Consider the following 17,199-nt stretch of genomic DNA (forward strand, 5'->3'; position numbering starts at 1 on the left):
TGTATTATATACACACACACATACCACATCTTCCTTATCTATTTATATATTGATGGACCCTTAGGTTGCTTCCATATCTTAGCTATTAAAAATAATGCTGCAGTAAGTGTAAGAGTCCAAATATCTTTTCAAATTAGTGTTTTCATTTTGGGGGGTAAATAGCCAAAAGTGGAATTATTGAATTATATGGTAATCTATTTTTAATTTTTTGAGGAATGTCCATACTGTATTCCACAGTGGCTGCACCAATTTACATTCTCACCAACAATGCATGAATATTCCCCTTTCTCCATCCATGTAGAGACCTTTACCATGTTCTTTTGTCCCTGTATTTCCTGTTTGCTGTTGACTTATTTTTGAGAAAGAGAGAGACTGAGCGTGAGTGGGGGACAGGCAGAGAGAGAGAAAGACATAGAATCTGAAGCAGGCTCCAGGCTCTGAGCTGTCAGCACAGTGCCTGATTCGGGGCTCGAACCCATGAACTGTGAGACCATTCCCTGAGGTGAAGTCGGATGCTCAACTGACTGAGCCACCCAGGTGCCCCATGTCTCTATATTTCCTAAGAATGGGTAATTACACCCAGAGGCTTGATCGGATGCAAGTTTGTTATTTTGAGCATGACTTCCTTGCAAGGGGTTTTGTAGTTCTTCAAGAGACACCTGATATTTGGTTGTCTCTTTTGGTTCATTAGCTAAGTAATGGGCATTTCCTGGGCACATTATTTCTTTAGGAGTTATAAAATGATGCTATCCTAATCGTTCCTTCTTATTTTATTTATTGGGTATGCATGTGTGATTTTTTTTGTAAGTTCTGATGTCATATTGCAGATATTCTGACACACTATATTTTGTTTATATCCCCATGCTGATAAAGAAATATTTAATGAATCCTTGTAACTTCTGTGTGGTATTTTATTTTATACCTCTTTGAATATTCATTATTGGCTAGTTAGGTTGTTTTAAAGTTTTTACTGATACAAAAAAAAAAAAAAAAAACTACAGGGAACTTCCTTGTAATAATCTTCTAGTGCACAGGAGCCAGAGTTTCTCAGAGCTTGAATGTTCCGATCATATGTTCAGTTCATTTTCAGTTTTACTGGGTGATGCCAAATTTTTCTGCACTTTTCCCAAATCCTTGTCAGTACGAAATGTTGTCAGACTGTTTTTGCCTTCTGTCTTCTTGTTATTTTAAACTTTACTTTCACAATAACCAATACATTTTATTTTTTTAGTGACCGTTCAGATTTTCTCTTCTACAAATTGCCTTTTAATATGCCTTGAACATTTTGGCTTTGGTATGTTATCTTTTAGAAATCATAGTGATTTTTACAGCTCTTCAATGTAGCCAGAGTAAATAATCTTTGATGATTTGGATGTTGCAGACATTTTCTCCCATCCACGCCTGTGTGTGTATGTGTAAAGACATTGGTATTTTTCTTTTGCTGGTGAAAGAAAATCTAGCACTGTGTTTATCAACTGGGAAAATGGTGGTGCCAGACTACCTGAATTCGGATCACCAGTCTAGACCTGCCTACCCGTGAGAGCTTAACTTCATGTCTCTGTACCTAAACATTCTCATATGTAAAATGGGAGCAAATAAAGTATCTACTGCTGTGCCTTCTGCTCAGTTTTTGCTGTGAACTTAAAACTGCTATAGAAAAAATTAAATTTATTAGAAGGAAAAAACCAAAGTGTCTCCCTTACAGGGATACTGTAAAGACTTAATGAGACATAGAGTCCTTATTGACAATGCCTCACACGTCTAAGTGCTCATTTAAAATTAGCTATTGTTATTTTTTTCAATTACACGGTTGATTGTAGTTAAACTTATGTGTTTTTTTTTTCTGGATGGTTTTGGATCACATGGACCCTTTAAGGTATCTTTCTACTCTTTTTTTAGGTTTTTTGTTTTGTTTTGTTTTTTTGTTTTTTTGTTTTTTTTTTTTGCTTCTGGAAAGGAATGATGATATTCACTATTATTGCTATAAAATAGTAATAGAAGAAGCAGTTACCTTTATTGAATGCCCAGGCACAGTGCTGGGCTCAGTATACACTTTATATATAGTTCATTATTCGTAATAACCCAATGTGATTATCACTCCATTTTAGAGGTAAAGACATAGAAGCTTAGAAAGATTAAAAAAGAACAACTAGCAAATAAGAGCAGCAACATTTCAGACTACATCTTAACCATTTGTTACTTCCTATTTGGGGGTTCAAAGAGGAGGGATTAGACTCACTGTCACATGTTACAGCTGTAAGAACCTAGAACAGGGATGTGGAGAATTGGTTTGTTGTGCATTTTCTACTACTGGTACTCACATCTCTGGGCTTTAGTGGCCTTGTCAATAGAATGAGAAGGCAAAATACAATCACTCAGATTGTTTCCAGCTCTAAAATGCTGTGGTTCTTAACAAAGTGACACCAATACAGATGATCTGTGCCGTGCTATTTAAATTGTGACAAACTAAATATCCAGCAACAGGCTAATTGTGGTACAATCACGTAATGAAATAGTATGCCACCATTTAATTGGTAAATATGGAAACTGGTGCTAAATGAAAGTATTCTTAAGATATATTGTTAAATGAAAGAAAAAAAAGAAAATATTCTATGTTATGTTTATACCTGTATAAAAATATGCGTAAAGATGTACAACTGTTGTGTAATAAAGAATTTGGCCTTCCTTGTCCTCAGTTTTTAGATTTTAGGTGGAACTCTAGAATCTTGGTATTTCCTGAGTGGTAAGTGGCTTTGTGAATCATGCACACCCTGGATCACACCTGGGTTTACGCTAATGCGATGACTCGGGCTGGAGGGAGGCCAGTCACCAGAAAGGCCAACCAGAAAGAGGATTGGGCTTATCATTCTGGATTTCCAGGAAGGGAAGTAGGGCTAGGGATTGAGTTCATTGACTTTGCCAATGATTCAGTCAGTCAGCCCTGTGTATGTGATGAAATCTCAATAGATATTAACTCTAGACGCCAAGGTTTTGGCATACTTCTTAGCTGTGAGGGTTTGGGGAAGGGTGATGCATTCCAATTTCTTGGGGAAGTGACCTGGAAGCTCCATGTTCAAGATTCTACCAGACATCACCCTTTGGGACTCTCCATTTGGTTGGTCCTGATGAGGGAGCATAGGGCAAGCTGAGGGCAAGTACAGGCTAATAGCACCTCTCCACCCCCGGCCAGGTGGGATATGTGTGATATTTTTTGGACACTCCTGGCTACCCAAGAACAAAAGAAAGGGGTTTAAGTGCTTACCATGGTGATGGGGAAACTAACACAAATGAAAAATTAAATTCCCTTACTGCCTATAGCCCATTGACAAGTCCTTGAAACAGGCAGAGTGACCTCCCTCTAGGAGCTCCTCTGCCTTGATGATGATGACACTTTGCTAGGGGCAAAAGGGAATCTCTGCTTAACATTATCCTGACCCCCAGGATCCTGTAAGTCCACCTGAACATATGAAAATTCCTTTGGAAGCTTCCTTTATCTCAGATCCCCCAAGATATATGCTGGCAATCATACTCCAAGCTTATGGCCCCCTGATATACATCTGAAGGGTCTCATGACTGAGGTTTTACCAAATGGTAATAAATGGCATTTTTCTTTTTTTTTTTTTTTTTTTCAACGTTTATTCACTTTTGGGACAGAGAGAGACAGAGCATGAACGGGGGAGGGGCAGAGAGAGAGGGAGACACAGAATCGGAAACAGGCTCCAGGCTCTGAGCCATCAGCCCAGAGCCCGACGCGGGGCTCGAACTCACGGACCGCGAGATCGTGACCTGGCTGAAGTCGGACGCTTAACCGACTGCGCCACCCAGGCGCCCCTAAATGGCATTTTTCTAATGACACCAAGCCCCTCAAGGTCCTGGAAACCTTGCTTCCAAAATACCTTAGAGACTTAACTCTATCCCTAAACCCCTCCCAACCTGAGGGTGTATAATCAGATACTGGTCCCAACCCCAGTGCTGCTCTTTCTGCCCTTGGGTCTTGTCCCCATGCTTTAATAAAATCACCTTTTTGCACCAAAGACTTCTTCAAGAATTCTTTCTTGGCTGTCAGCTCTAGACCACACCATCATTACCCCAAAACCCCCATCAGCCCTGATTTGTATCTTTTATAATAAAACTCTAACCATAAGTATAGTATTTTCTTGAGTCCTGCTAATCATTCTAGCAAGTTATCAGACCCCCTAATTTGTAGCCTGTTTGTCAGAAGTGCAGGTGGCCTGGGGACTTCCAAACTTATGGCTCCATTCTGAGAACCTTCTAGATTGCTGAAAATGTCCTATATGTTTATTGGGATGGTGATTAACATGGAGTATGCACAGGTTAAAAAACAACATTTTAACGATAGATAAACTTTTAGTGATAGATACACTTAACATATATACATTTTTAAATGTATATACATCCATTTAAAAAGTTAAAGCAGGGAGGTGGGCACCTGGGTGGCTCAGTCACTTAAGCATCTGACTTCGGTTCTGGTCTTGATCTCCTGGTTCATGAGTTTGAGCCCTGTGTGGGGCTCTGTGCTCACAGCTCAGAGTCTGGAGCCTGCTTTGGATTCTATGTCTCCCTCTCTCTTGCCCCTCCCCCGCTCACACTGTTTCTCTCTCAAAAATAAATAAACATTAAAAAAAAAAGTTAAAGCAGTGCCTGGGTGGCTCAGTTGGCTGAGCTTCCTACTTTGGCTAAGGTCATTATCTCCCAGTTCATGAGTTGGAGCCCCACATGGGACTTGCAGCTGTCAGTCTGTCCAGCACAGAGCCTGCTTCGGATCCTCTGTCCGCTTCTCTCTCTGCCCCTACCCTGCACTCTCTCTCTCTCTCTTTCAAAAAAAAAAAAAAATCAAAACATTTTAAAAAGTGAAAGCAAAACGTCAACATTGCAAATTTTACAAATGAACAAGTTTGTTGCAGGATTAGGATAATTAGGATTTTTTATTAGTGCTTTCTAATATGTGAATGGAAGTGATATAAGCTCAAATTTTGTTAATTCATAGTTGACGTAACAAATTCATTAGGACCTCAGCCCAGTGTCACCTAATACTACAGAGTCACAAACATCCAGGACAAAGGACATCACAAAGCTTGATGTCAGTTCCTGCGAGAGACAGCAGGGCAGAGTGAGATGTTGTATGTCTTAGCTGGCTATGCCTCTTAGTAGTTGTGTGATATTAGGCACGGGGCAATGCGAGCTTATAGTAAGTTGTTAGGATAAAAATGGTGCTAATAAACATAAAAATACACAGTAAATGCCTGTGAGTGTCACCTTTAGAGTTATTGTTACCCAGTCATTGTTACATAGAAATATCAGGTGGAAGAGACAACCTTTATATTTCTGAACTTTTAAACTTTCTGGCATTTGCGTTTTTGTTCTTTGATTTTAAAACCGAAAGCTACAATAATAATAGGAAAAGAAAGAGAGGAAGTCTTTAAAGCAGAGAATATAAACTCAGGGCTAACCCCCATCCTCAGAAAATACAACAGGCATTTTAGAGAAGGGAATCTTGAGCAGTGGCTGTCCCTTCTATGCTCATTTAGGAATCGATTTAGCAGAATGCCCAGAGGGGAGGGGAGGGAAAAGTAAGACCTGAGATAGAAATGCAAAGATCCTTAAGCCTAAAATGAAGAAAAACATATTCATTTGGCTTTAAGTAAGGCCCTAGCAGAGTTTGAAATTGAATTTTAGGCTAGAGTTTGGGTACACATATGAATAGGTACTGTATCATTCTTCACTTTTGCTTGTTTGGGGGGTTGGATAATGTGTTTGGAAAATTTTAGCCATCAAAATATCCCACTTTAGACATTAGATAAATATGTATGAAAATATCATGTAGAGTTTACCATTTAATTTAGTTTTTAATTCAGTGCTGCATGAGTTAAGTGAAATGTATTGAAGCTTTTACGGATCTGATTTCTTGTTGTTACATTTTTGGTTTACTTTTTGCTTTATGTTTTCATTTGTATTTTTATGGTGATTTTATTCCCAGGTCATTATTTTCTTAACTGTATGCACTAAACAAGGACGTTAAATTTAAAAACAAAGAAAACAAAAGTTTTGGTTACATTATTTTAGAAATTACTTATTGGGGCGCCTGGGTGGCGCAGTCGGTTAAGCGTCCGACTTCAGCCAGGTCACGATCTCGCGGTCCGTGAGTTCGAGCCCCGCGTCAGGCTCTGGGCGGATGGCTCGGAGCCTGGAGCCTGTTTCCGATTCTGTGTCTCCCTCTCTCTCTGCCCCTCTCCCGTTCATGCTCTGTCTCGCTCTGTCCCAAAAATAAATAAAAACGTTGAAAAAAAAATTAAAAAAAAAAAAAAAGAAATTACTTATTTAAAACAGATTTTTTATTGTAGGTCATCTCGGAGAATTTAATATTTTATTGGGCACTGTGAATGTCTAGGCTGTAGCACTGAGGTTTCCTGCATTTTTTTTGACCCAAGAACCCCTTTTTCTTGCCTATACACATTGGCGTCTCTTGAGACTGATTTTGTAGAAAAACTCCTCATGATAAAATGCATGCACACAATAAGGTGTCATTGTTTTGACGGATCACAACCTATGGTGGGAGGGGGAACCAACACATAAGGCTTCCTGTTAAACAAAGTGTTTGATTATAATGATGAATAATGGTATATTTAGACAAAATGATTGAAGTGGCTTGTTGATAATAGATGCGACTTTTACTTACATAACATGTGGTATCATTTATTAATTTTTTAAAAAAAATTTTTAATGTTTATTTTGAGAGAGAGAGAGAGAGAGAGACAGAGCATGAGCAGGGGAGGGGCAGAAAGAGAGGGAGACACAGAATCTGAAACAGGCTCCAGGCTCTGAGCTGTCAGCACAGAGCCGGAAGCGGGGCTCAAACCCATGAACCATGAGATCATGACCTGAGCTGAAGTCAGACGCCCAACCGGCTGAGCCACACAGGTGCCCCATGGTATCATTTAATTAACTAACAATAGAACCGATTATTATTTATTATTTAGATTTTACCCTTTCATGATTCCTTGTTACAGACGGTTTTACTTAAAGATGTATATATTAGAGAGGTGAATAGGATTCATGCTCATTAATAAAGGCATTAAACTCACCGTTTTGTTGTACTGGATTTCTAAAATGATAAAGATAATTACTTTTGTTGATATAACTGTAGTTTGTGAAATCCACCGTTGAAATATAATTCAGTGAGATGGAGTTTTTTTTTTTTTTTAAGTATACTGGGAAATAAAATTGTCTCTGAAGAAGATTCTACTTTGCATTTTGAAATTTGATTTTACAGTCACAGTGATCAGAACATCATTCAATTCAAACAAAAGAATTAAATCTAGAGAATCTGCCACATTCACATTAAATGTCTAGTTCCAAAACACCTCGTACACAAATTTGGATGGAATGTGGTCACTGCTTCCCCAGTGTTACTTGAAAGACCAAAATAATATGCTGTTCACCATTATATGATAAAAATTCAGCACTATTCATTTTCAGAGAGCATCTTTAATATAAATGTGTAATTTATTTATTTTTTTAAATGTTTATTTATTTATTTTTGACAGAGAGAGAGAGAGCGCGCGCGCGCGCGCGCATGAGCAGGGGAGGGGCAGAGAGAGAGAGGGAGACACAGAATCTGAAGTGGGCTCCAGGCTCCGAGCTGTCAGCACAGAGCCCTAGGAGGGGCTGGAACTCACGGAGTATGAGATCGTGACCTGAGCCGAAGCCGGACGCTCAACCGACTGAGCCACCCAGGCGCCCCATATTTTTTTATATTATAGTATCCTTCTAAGGGGACTTCAGTACTCCTAAATGGATTCTAGGCATAATCACCTTATCCCCAGATGGGAATGGGCCCCATTTATGCACCAAACAGATGCAGTAGCATATGATAAAACAGCTACCTCTAAGTCAGCGACCTCTTTCCGCTTTTAATTTTTCCTGAGGTGTTGGGCTGAAAGGGGAATTATCCCCAAGTGTTCTCTGTGATTGCTGTCAGAGAAGCGTTGCGATGGCATGTTTAAACAAGTATAAAAGTGATCCTGGGACACAGAATGATGGCTGTTGAAGCAGCCAGATTCACACATTTGTGTGGCTTCTGGCTTGTCAAACTGTGCATTTTCCCTTTAGGCTCTGAGGAAAGGAGGATGAAATGGGGTTGAGGAAGGTTTGGAAGATTAGCTGGGGTAGGGGACCTGAAGAACAAAATATATGTGTGTGTATATATGTACATATATGTGTGTGTTTATGTGTGTGTGTGTATAGAGAGGGAGAGAAAAAAGAACTTATACCATGTTTGTAGGTCTAAGCTAAGAAAGAGAGAGTAGCCTTTTTTTTTTTTCTTAAGTTTATTTATTTTGAGAGAGAGAGCACAAGTGGGAGGATGGGTAGAGAGAATGAGAGACAGAATCCCAAGCAGGCTCCAGGCCATCAATGCACAGCCCGATGAGGGGCTCGAGCTCATGAACCCATGAGATCATGACCTGAGCTGACACCATGAGTCAGACACTTAACCAACCGTGTCACCTTGGTGCCCCAAAAGAGACTGTAGTTTTAAATTGATTTTTAATGTGTAGATTAAGACACGGAACTGAATGTAGGAATGTACTTTAGACTGTGTGTTAAGACTCGAAAAGATAATAAGAATTAACTGGAAACAATTCCCATGTTCATCAGCTGACGGATGGATAAAGACATTGTGGCTCGTCCGTGTAAAAGGAATACTGCTCAGCAATAAAAGGAATAAGCTACTGATGCGTGCCACAACATGGATGAATCTTAAAAACATCATACTGAATGAAAGCTGTCGGGCAGGGTGCCTGGGTGGCTCAGTTGGCTTAGTGCCCAAGTCTTGAGTTAGGCTCAGGTCATGATCTCATGGTCGTAAGATCAAGCCTCATGCCCGGCTCCGTGCTGGATGTGGAACCTACTTAAGATTCATGCGTGCTGTCTCTCAAAAAAAAAAAAAAAATGCCGTCAAACACAAAAAAACCACATGCTGTATGTTTCCCTTTGGATGAACTTCAAGAAACAGCAAAAAGAACAGATAACAGACCAGTGATTTCAGAGGTGGGGAGTAGGAGTCATTATTGACCACACAGAGGCAGGAGGAAACTTTTCCAGGTAATAGAAATGTTCTATGTGATAATACTAGTTTTACGTATTTGCCAAACCCCATCAAATTCTACACTTAACGTTGCTAAAGTTTATTATATGTAAATTATACCTAAAATAAAACTGGTTAAAAAGAAAGTATGATATGAAAAAAAGGTATAATAGAATGCACTAATAAGGAGAGAGGGGATCCTAGAATTTAAACAATTTCTGTAAATGACCAGAAAAATCATGGGGTAGCTGAGTTTCCTCCAGAATATGGGAAAGGATGAACATCAGATAAAAAAAGGAAAGTGATGATGGAAGATAAAAATTATGACATTTTTTAAATAAAGTATATATTTTTTAATGTTTATTGATTTAAAAGAGAGAGAGAGAGAGAGTGTGTGTGTGTGTGTGTGTGTGTGAGAGAGAGAGAGAGAGAGAGAGAGAGTGTGAGATCAGGAAAGGGGCAGAGAGAGAGGGAGAGAGAGAATCCCAAGCAGGCACTGCACTGAGCACATGACCATGAGATCACAACCTGAGCCAATATGAAGAGTTGGACGCTTAACCAAATGAACCACCCCGGTGACCCCAAAATGGTCAAGATAAACCTTTTATCAAGATAAACCTTAAGTTATTCTTAATCGTTGTAACTGTTTAATATATAAACCGCCTAGCCTATTACTTAGCTCATAGAAGGCACTTAATAAATGCTGAGTGCTATTATTTTTTCTGTACATTAAGAATGCCTAGATAGCCTAGTGGGAATTGTGACTATATAGACAGAAGCTTCCTCCTACTTACCTGTGAAGACAGCCTATGAGTGAGCTGGTTTTGATAATCTGAAATACACAAAAGGACGTGGAATTTGTCAGTGACTTGTTTAGGGCAGTCAACAAACTACAACGTATCACAGAAGCTGAATATTAGAGCATCATTTCACAGACACATTCTTAGCTTTGTGGTATATGTCAAATCATTTCTAAGCCATCTTAATCCATTGTGAGACGATCGTAAGAACTTTGTATCTGATGAGAGTTAAGAGTTCTAAAGTTTGCAGGCATTCAACAGAAGTAATGGCTGTATGTGTAAACGTTTATTTCGAAATGTTTCTTGGTCATGTGAGAAATTAGTAGTGTGCCAACAATGACCATAGGAGTGTGAGACTCAAGTTAACTTTGATCTTCACATGTGTTGTGATAGAGAAAATATAATAGCCAACATTTCTTGACTTCGTAATGTGCTTAGCACTGATTGTGCTAAATAAATTTCACATGTTATTACTGTTAAAACTCATCACCACCTTAGGGAGACACAGATAAGCAAAGAGGTTGCACAAGTATTAAGCAGATCAAAATTTTTATCTGACTCCAACAGTTGAGAACCACTGATGTAGACTGTAGGACAAAGCTGATGAGTTTTATCAGAGCTGGATTGCTGATACTGTGTGTTTGGTTGCACTTGACCTATCCTGAGAATATGGGATGGAGAAAGATAATTAATCTGGTCTAGACTGTCTGAACCTCAAATAATAAGTTCATAGAATAGCAATCTATACTAAATGGTCAATAAATGATTGTTGAGTGAATTGGTAGCTCTATACATTTGAATTCTTAGAAAGTAGGATTTATATACTACATTCTTAACATAGAAAAGGTACCGAACAAAGCATAAGGTTAATGTTGGATTATGGTGCATAATTTATTTTCAGAACTGTTCATCTGACCACGTCTATTCACAAGTCCATTTTGGGGCAATGGCATAGACACACTACTGTGTAAGATTGCTGGCATTTGCAATAACTTGAGTTTTGATAAACCTTTAATTATATTTTAGGTTTATCAAACTGAGACAATTGTTGATCGTAAATGAGAAAAACAGTTAGTATGCAAACTCTAATGGGTACATTTATCATTTTCTTATCATACTGAGCTTCGAGCTTATTGTCTATTTTCCAAGAAAGTAGAAATGCTGTTTCTTAGAATAAAAATGTTTTTTATAATGTGAGCAGTAGATTCAAGCTGTACAGATTGGCTCTTTAATGAAATAGGCAACATTCCAATGGAACTGACAAGCTTTATTTCTATTTGTTGTATTTTCTTTCTCATTACAGATGGACCCGATTCAGAAAGCTGTAATAAATCATACATTCGGGGTTCCTCTTCCTCATCGAAGAAAGCAAATCATATCATGCAACATTTGCCAGTTGAGATTTAATTCTGATGTAAGTTTACCATTTAGTATTCACTGAAAAAATGTATTATGCTGTTCTAATCTTGCAGAAGAGATTCCTTAAACATTTTTCTTCAGTAACTGAGCATGTCAAAATTCAAAGATAATATTTTTAACTCCTTACGTCCTTTAATTTCGGAGTTTATTGTATTATTTTTGGTTGCTTACTATGGGAACATCACACATATACAATATTTTGTACTTGCACTTTAATGGTATTTTATACTCTCTTGGGAATGCTAACTTTAGGTAATACACTTCCCTTTGGGGAATAGTCAAATTTAGGACCAATGAGACTTTTAATAAACTATTCCTCTGAAGTAAGATAGGTCCCAAATTGTATCTCAAGGCCAACATTTTGCTTTGTAAATTTTTTTACCTGCCTTGGTGGTTCCCAATTCCAGATCAGCTCTTGTGTCCTTGATGATATTTGTGATAGAGCTCTTAAGTTATAACCCCAGAAGTATTAGCATTTTAATAGGGAGTCTAAAAGACCTCAAAGCACTCAAGCCCCTGATGAATAAAACTTATGTGGAAAACATGATAGAAAGGAGACATTTGTAGACCTGACCAGTGCTTTGCAAATTTTTCACAGAGAATTATTCGTACTTTCCATACCTTTTCTAAGGGTCAGAAAATCTCTGGATTCATCACAGTGAAGCTAATTTTGGCCTGTGGCCAATGTGAAAAATACTGCCTGCCTGCTTTGGTGTGGAGTTGGTGCTGAAAGATAAAGAAAAGAGAAGGAATGCTGGTTTAGAAGGACTAGGAATAGAATACTTTTTGATACCATAGGCAAACAGAGGATGGTAAAGTAACTCCTCTAAGCTGGCATTATCTTGCCCTAAATTGATGTGCGGTGTGGAGATGACCAAATGGATCTGGATTCTGGAGAATGTTAGGCTTTCGAAAATTTCATCTTTCTAGGCAAGTGGGTCCTGTAGAAGCTCTGATGGTGAGAAGAGCATACAAAGTAATCAGGCACAGAAAATAGACATGACAGTAATAAAGCATCTTTTTTCTTCTGTGAGGATGTTTCATTTTGTTTAAGGATTGCTACTATCTTATGAACTCATAGTAAAATCATCAGGTAGTTTTATAATATTTCTTCTGTTGGCTTAGAAAAGAGTAGATTGCCAGCATAGCACCTGAATGGTATTTGTAGATATAAAAAAAGGGTATACTAGACATATGGCATTTTATTTAAAGAGTGGTTTAGGGGTTTTTGTTTTGTTTTGTTGTTTGTTTTAAAATACTGAGTGCTTTGATTGGATTTGAATTTTAAGACATTTGCCATAGTTTAATTTAATAACAGAAAAACTTTTCAACTGATAAATATTATATAATAATCTCCTCCAACTGTTGTAAAAAAAGGAAGAAAGAAAGAGTCCTCTCGACTTGTAAATTAGAGTTCTGAACTCAAAAGTTGCAATTTTGATCATTTCTAAACATTTAACAAGAAATCATATAGTTCTGTAATTGCTATTTTAAGTGGCTCTTTCTCGATTTCTTTCCTTCTTAAATTGTATCGATATTTCACTTTGGAACTGATCAGATAATGATATAAAAGTCTCCCAGGAGCCATATTGTCAGCTTCTTACATCTAATGGGGGCTATTTCAATATCTCCTCCTGCCAACAATTTCACTGTCAATATTTTCCTCTGTGTTAAGTAAACTTCCTGTAAACTGGGAATCAGAAAGACACTTCAAGCTCGTTGAACCCAATCTCCTACTAAATTTAAGAAAACCATCTGCCGCATCCAGGCTCGGTCTTTAGTTGGTTCTCTCCAGCTATGGGTCACTCACAACTTAAAGACAAATGTTCCTTTTTTTGTTGTTTTTGTTTTTGTTTTTGTTTCTGTTTTGAATGTTCCTAATTCTGTAGATGGCTATCAAAGTCATATTTGGAGTCTTTAGAATTACTACTGGGTATGCATTAACATTAACATAATAGTTTCTTCTTATAAAATGTCATCTTGTTTTATTAAATGTAATCTCGTTTTATTTTCTTTTTTTTTTTTTTTAATTTTTTTTTTTCAACGTTTATTTATTTTTGGGACAGAGAGAGACAGAGCATGAACGGGGGAGGGGCAGAGAGAGAGGGAGACACAGAATCGGAAACAGGCTCCAGGCTCTGAGCCATCAGCCCAGAGCCCGACGCGGGGCTCGAACTCACGGACCGCGAGATCGTGACCTGGCTGAAGTCGGACGCTTAACCGACTGCGCCACCCAGGCGCCCCTCGTTTTATTTTCTTGATGAGAGAATAGCAATTTATTTTGCTAATGAAGTTTCAAGGTGATACAGAAATCAGTATGTATTTATTGGGGAAAGTTGCTTCTCATTCTCACAGTTTTGTTTTCAGGTATGTACATGACATGTGGTCCAAGGAAAATGGCCAAGGTATTTGGAGAAGTTAGACTAATCAGTCTGGGCCATAATCACACAATTGCAGACTTGACCATTCACTAGATGGTTACTGCATTTATCTTCTATTGCTGCTGTAACAAACCATGGCAAACAGTGGTTTAAAACATAAATGCGTGATTTTACAGTTCTGGATGGGAAGTCAGAAATGGGCCTCACTGTGCTATAAGCAAGGTGTTGCCAGGGTTATGTTCTTTCTAGAGGCTCCAGGGGAGAATTCAGTTCCTTGCCTTTCTTTTCCAGATTCTAGAGGTCACCCTGTTTCCTTTGCTCATGACTCCCTTCCATGTTTAGAGCAAGCAATGACCAGAGGAATCTTTCTCACATTGAATGACTCTGACCTTCACTTATCTGACTGCTTCTTCATGTTTAAGGACCCTGATGAACACAATGAATTCATCTGGATAATCCAGGATAATTTCTCTGTTATAAAATCAGCTGATTAGCAACCTAATTCCATCTGCTAACTTAATCCCCCTTTGTCATATAATAAAACGTATTCATAGTTTCCAGGGATTAGGACTTAAATACCATTATTCTGCCTAGCATGGATACTCATTCAGATGTTTGGCTTAGATTTGAACTGAATTTTATGGCCACTTGAATTTATCAGGTAATTACCCAGTATACTTTTGTTGCTGTATATAAACTGGACACATGTGAATTCATTGCTTTTACATTTTTATCTTGAACCTTAAATATAAATTCTCTATACAGTGTTAATTTTTAAAATTGCAGATTAACAAAAACAGGAAGACCCAATGTTATTGATCTTATAAATGACATAGCAACATTTTACCTATGATTTACAAACAAAATATAATTATTGCAAAGTTGAAATACAGGAGTGGAAACTCTCTTAGAGACTTAAAAATGTCTCTGTAGCATTATTATGTCAATAAGGGAAACTAATGTGCAGGAAATATGAGATTTGTTTACTATTGGCTGGTCATGTCCATAAATAGCAGTTTTATTTTTTTTTTATTTTTTTTTTAACGTTTATTTATTTTTTTGGGACAGAGAGAGACAGAGCATGAACGGGGGAGGGGCAGAGAGAGAGGGAGACACAGAATCAGAAACAGGCTCCAGGCTCTGAGCCATCAGCCCAGAGCCCGACGCGGGGCTCGAACTCACGGACCGCGAGATCGTGACCTGGCTGAAGTTGGACGCTTAACCGACTGCGCCACCCAGGCGCCCCCATAAATAGCAGTTTTATAAAATATTCAATACTGAATGCCAAGATCAATGGTATTTATCATCCATTCATCCACATATAAGAAAATAATCTCTAAATTAAGAGAAAATACAAATGTTTTCTAGATAGATATAGATACATGTCACATTTGACCATTTTAATCCCAGGAAAAAGGCTTTATAATCCCGTTACAACTGCATCTACTCCTTCCAGGTAAATCTGGAATTTATTGTCCTATTTCCATTATTAAACGTAGAATTATTCTGAAAAAGTAACACTGTAATTTACTTGTATGCTTGGTTGCATCCTTAATCACATAGGAAAGTATTTTTGCCTTATGAACCTTTTTACATTTCAAAGCTTCTTCCCTTTCCAGTGAAAATAATAGCTTGTATTTCTTTTCATCTCCGCATCATGAAAATTCAATTTCCTTTCCTCTATGCTTTTATTTATCTTTTAACCCTTCATATTATAAACTGTGGAGTTTGGTTTTATGCTATGGCTGTTTCCTGTACAGTACATTTTCTATTTTTGGCCCTGGAGATATCTTTTTAAATGGCATATCATACTGTATGTACTTTAAATGAGATTGCTTTCTTCTGGCGTAGGCTTTTTCTTTGAAAAAAACTTTTCTTGACATTTACATGAAACACACATAGAGGTTATGCAAAAAGTTCCCAGTTAAAGACCAAAAGATTATAAATTGTCCAGTTATTTTATCAGCATCTTAAAATAAGCATAAATTGCCATTGACCTGGGCAAGCTATTAAGTGTACCTTTGAAAGACAACTTATAGCGGGACCAGTATGGACACAAGGTTATTTAGCGAGATACAGAATGATTACTTGATGACTATGTATAAGAGTGGAAAGTAAGGTCTCAGGCTCCAAACTAAAGAATGATTAGGTTGTAGCATCTAAGAGTCACTACGATTAACCTCCTGACACTAATGTTTCATAATATGTTAGAGACAGAAGAAAATGTTTGCTGATTTCCCATGTGGAAACTGAAATGCAGAGAATATAGGAGACATACAAGGGCCACCTGGCCAGTCACTGGCCACACAAAGTCAGCGTCCACACTCATCCACTGTTTCTGCTCTGTCTGGTCCAGGCAGAGTAGCAGGTCCATCCAAAGTCTCCAGCCAATCCTATGGTAATGGTGTGGCTGGAGATCTGCATGTTCCCAGAGAGAAGGCATAGGGGCTCGTTCCTTCTTGGAACTAACTGGATGTGACAGCTGTTGTAGAGGTCATCTACGCCTGGGTGAGGCCTTGCCCACAAGTGCTTGTGAGTACACTCAAATGGCATCACCCATATTCAGTCACACAATTTAATCATAAACACCGTGAAAATTTCAATGTAGATGCAAATTACTGAGAGATAATGTAGTAGCAACATGTCATTTATGACTCAGGACTGTCAAGCATCAATTATGTCAAGGGGCTGTTTTGTAAGTCAGAGGGGAAAACCACCTTGGAGCTCTTGGACCCCTTCAAAGGGGAACCTTGGGATTATGACCAATATAATTGACATATTTTTCAACAGTATTATAAGATAGAAATCATATTATTTTTCTACATTTTAGATCCCAGAAATGTAGTGGAGTTAAGCAATACATCTGAATTTAATTTATATCTTCGTGTTAACTTCTGTTATATTGCCAAATGAGGCAATATAATGATGAAGTTGCTAAAAGGAACATTTTTTTCCTATCAAATGACCAAATTAGATGATTAAACATTTGTAACATCATATCTTAAGAAACACCTTTTAAATATTTATATCTGTATTATTTACGGGGGGTGATATTAAAAGGAAATACTGCTTAGAGGGAGAGAAAAAAAACTAATAGTGGTTGTACTGGAGTTGAAGAACTACTCTTCTTTCTACTTTTATTTTCCAAATTTCCTTTATGAGCATGCTTAAAGTTTATAAAGGAAAGAGGAATTGTTGCATGGACTATCTTATTATGGCTTTTAAATCACATACTTTGTCCTAAATTATAAATTCCACTTTGAAGGCCTTTGATGCAATTTCGTGAATATTTCTTGCCTATTTCTGGCTGTGTCTCCAGTCTCAAAACATGCCCAGCAGAGTTCATAGATATTGTTGCTTCATTCAGATTTCAGCATTTTATTGCATGTCCTAGGAGAAGGGTTAATAAAATTGTATGCATGGGGGTACAGCATGCAGCAGAGAAGCTGATGTGATGGTAGGAAAATCATCAGATCAGAATTTATATAACCTC

General features: G+C 37.9%; 1 protein-coding gene across 3 annotated transcripts in view; it reads left to right on the plus strand.

The window, feature by feature from the left end:
- The window catches only part of ZNF385D (zinc finger protein 385D), a 909,549-nt gene that overhangs the window by 777,163 nt on the left and 115,187 nt on the right, over positions 1 to 17,199 (plus strand). For all 3 annotated transcript variants that reach the window (XM_086674198.1, XM_086674199.1, XM_086674200.1), the window contains one exon: positions 11,210 to 11,320. In XM_086674198.1, the coding sequence (XP_086530324.1) occupies positions 11,210 to 11,320 (111 nt within the window). The remainder of the gene's footprint in view (positions 1 to 11,209; positions 11,321 to 17,199) is intronic.

This window comes from Puma concolor, chromosome C2 (assembly GCF_028749965.1).
Source record: "Puma concolor isolate L17-30 chromosome C2, mPumCon1.1.hap2, whole genome shotgun sequence".
NCBI classification, from domain to species: domain Eukaryota; kingdom Metazoa; phylum Chordata; class Mammalia; order Carnivora; family Felidae; genus Puma; species Puma concolor.